We start from the raw sequence: 1,634 nt of genomic DNA on the forward strand, positions 1-1,634 counted from the left end.
ATTAGTAACGAGCAGTGATATGAAACTCCTGAGAAGACATGCCCCAAGTCTATTGTTTTGATATCACCATATGTTAATGAAGTTTCGTTTACACATATTTTGGAGTTTATTTATAGTATTGTAAAGCTGGCACCCATTCATGGCAAACGCAATTTTGTGCCTATAAGGCACCTGAAAAGATGCATCACAATTCTGTTATGTATGTAGATTTTCGAATCACTCTATTTTAATGTTAAGAATTCGAATTTCCATCTTTATTTTACCATATTTTTAACTACAGACCCACATTTTACCACATTTTCAGTTACTATAATGTAGGTTTCAAGATGTTTACAACGTTAATCCAATTAAATAAAGCTAAAATAATTTACTAAAGTAAATTTAAAACTAAGTTTATAAGATTCATGTCCTGCTTACATTTATTTCTTGAGCAAAATTTAATTAAACTTAACAAAGTTCTCGATTTTATTACACGAGTAAATTACATTATATTAAAGTATAACTATAGATTCTCATGAAAAATCAAAAATATATATAATTTAGATATATTTATAGTCCCACACAGACTTATAACCTATCTGGATTTTAATTTTCTCGATGTTATCTTCACTTCATTCAGTTTTTCTTGAAGCAGGTTTGATACGCCATTTTCAATTCCTTCGATCACCATCCCTTTGGAGTGATTAAACATGGAATTTGTTATAATAGTCAATAACCAATTGAAAGCTATTGTGGCACCTCTGACTTTAGTAACTTTAAATCCACCAAAATGTATTACTTTAAATTCTTCCACTTTTCCTGTTCCGTCAAGCGAAGATACTCCGACAACACAGCGAACTCTTACGTCGTCAATCTTCCCTTCCGCTTTACCACTGATCCAGATAGGTAAAAAGGGTTTTTTAACTTTGTATTTCATATTAAATTTAATTTTAGCCACTCTCAGTTTAGAAGTCACGTACACTTTATCCCCTTTGGCTTCAAATTGACTGTCCTCTAATCTGTAAAGATTTGATAATCCTTTGATGTATATGTTTCTACCTTCGAATGTGCTCTCTCTTACATTAGGAACGTGAATTGGTTCCACTTTTTTGGCGATTACGGGATCGTTTCTTAGATTTCCCAACAGTAGATCGATATATTCGTTAGCTTCTTTAACAGTATCTAGAATTAAAGGAACGTGGTCTGGAAAGCTTATCCTGACAATCTATAATTAGCTAGAACTTATAAAAATATTTTTTACCTGAAAAAACTGTACTTGCAAGCAGAAAAAATAAAAAGTAAGAGCTTTTTAAAGTTTCCATTTTTCAAACAGTGTTTTTATCCGTAAAGATTGAAAAGAAAACAGCAATTGAAAGGGATATCCTTAGGAAGAGGAACAGAGATAGATACTTCCTCTACAAAAAAACATATAATCTAATCTAAACAGTTGCATCTTCCTTCAAAATTACCTTTGTTCTGTTACTTATTGACCTGTTCACTTGGTTTTTACCTGTATTTCACCTATTACGTGAACATATCTAAAAGACGAAAGTCAACCAGATTAAGTGTCATTCTAGGAAGTTGCAACACGTCTCATTAATTATAAAATAAACTTAAGAAGTTCATATTTGTGTTAGAGAACTAAATAAGAGGTC

The 1,634-nt window shown here is 31.3% G+C and overlaps 1 protein-coding gene across 1 annotated transcript; it reads right to left on the reverse strand.

Annotated features, from left to right (window-relative positions):
- Positions 1–232: 232 nt before the first annotated feature.
- On the reverse strand, positions 233–1,319 carry LOC136978376 (uncharacterized). Its single transcript, XM_067274074.1, has 2 exons — positions 1,241–1,319; positions 233–1,161 (listed from the first exon to the last, which is right to left on the reverse strand). The coding sequence occupies exons 1-2, from the start codon at positions 1,299–1,301 to the stop codon at positions 575–577; spliced, it is 648 nt and encodes a 215-aa protein (XP_067130175.1). The 5' UTR covers positions 1,302–1,319; the 3' UTR covers positions 233–574.
- Positions 1,320–1,634: the final 315 nt, after the last annotated feature.

This window comes from Centruroides vittatus, unplaced genomic scaffold, assembly GCF_030686945.1.
Source record: "Centruroides vittatus isolate TY-2023 unplaced genomic scaffold, ASM3068694v2 contig_519, whole genome shotgun sequence".
In the NCBI taxonomy this organism is placed as follows: Eukaryota; Metazoa; Arthropoda; class Arachnida; order Scorpiones; family Buthidae; genus Centruroides; species Centruroides vittatus.

What these genes read in the sequence shown, in the direction of transcription:
- LOC136978376 (XM_067274074.1), bottom strand. Translation starts at nt 1,301, where the DNA reads ATGGAAACTTTAAAAAGCTCTTACTTTTTATTTTTTCTGCTTGCAAGT. An exon ending in TGCAAGTACAGTTTTTTCAG is followed by an intron (nt 1,162 to 1,240) that starts GTAAAAAATATT and finishes CTTTAATTCTAG; the next exon opens with ATACTGTTAAAGAAGCTAAC.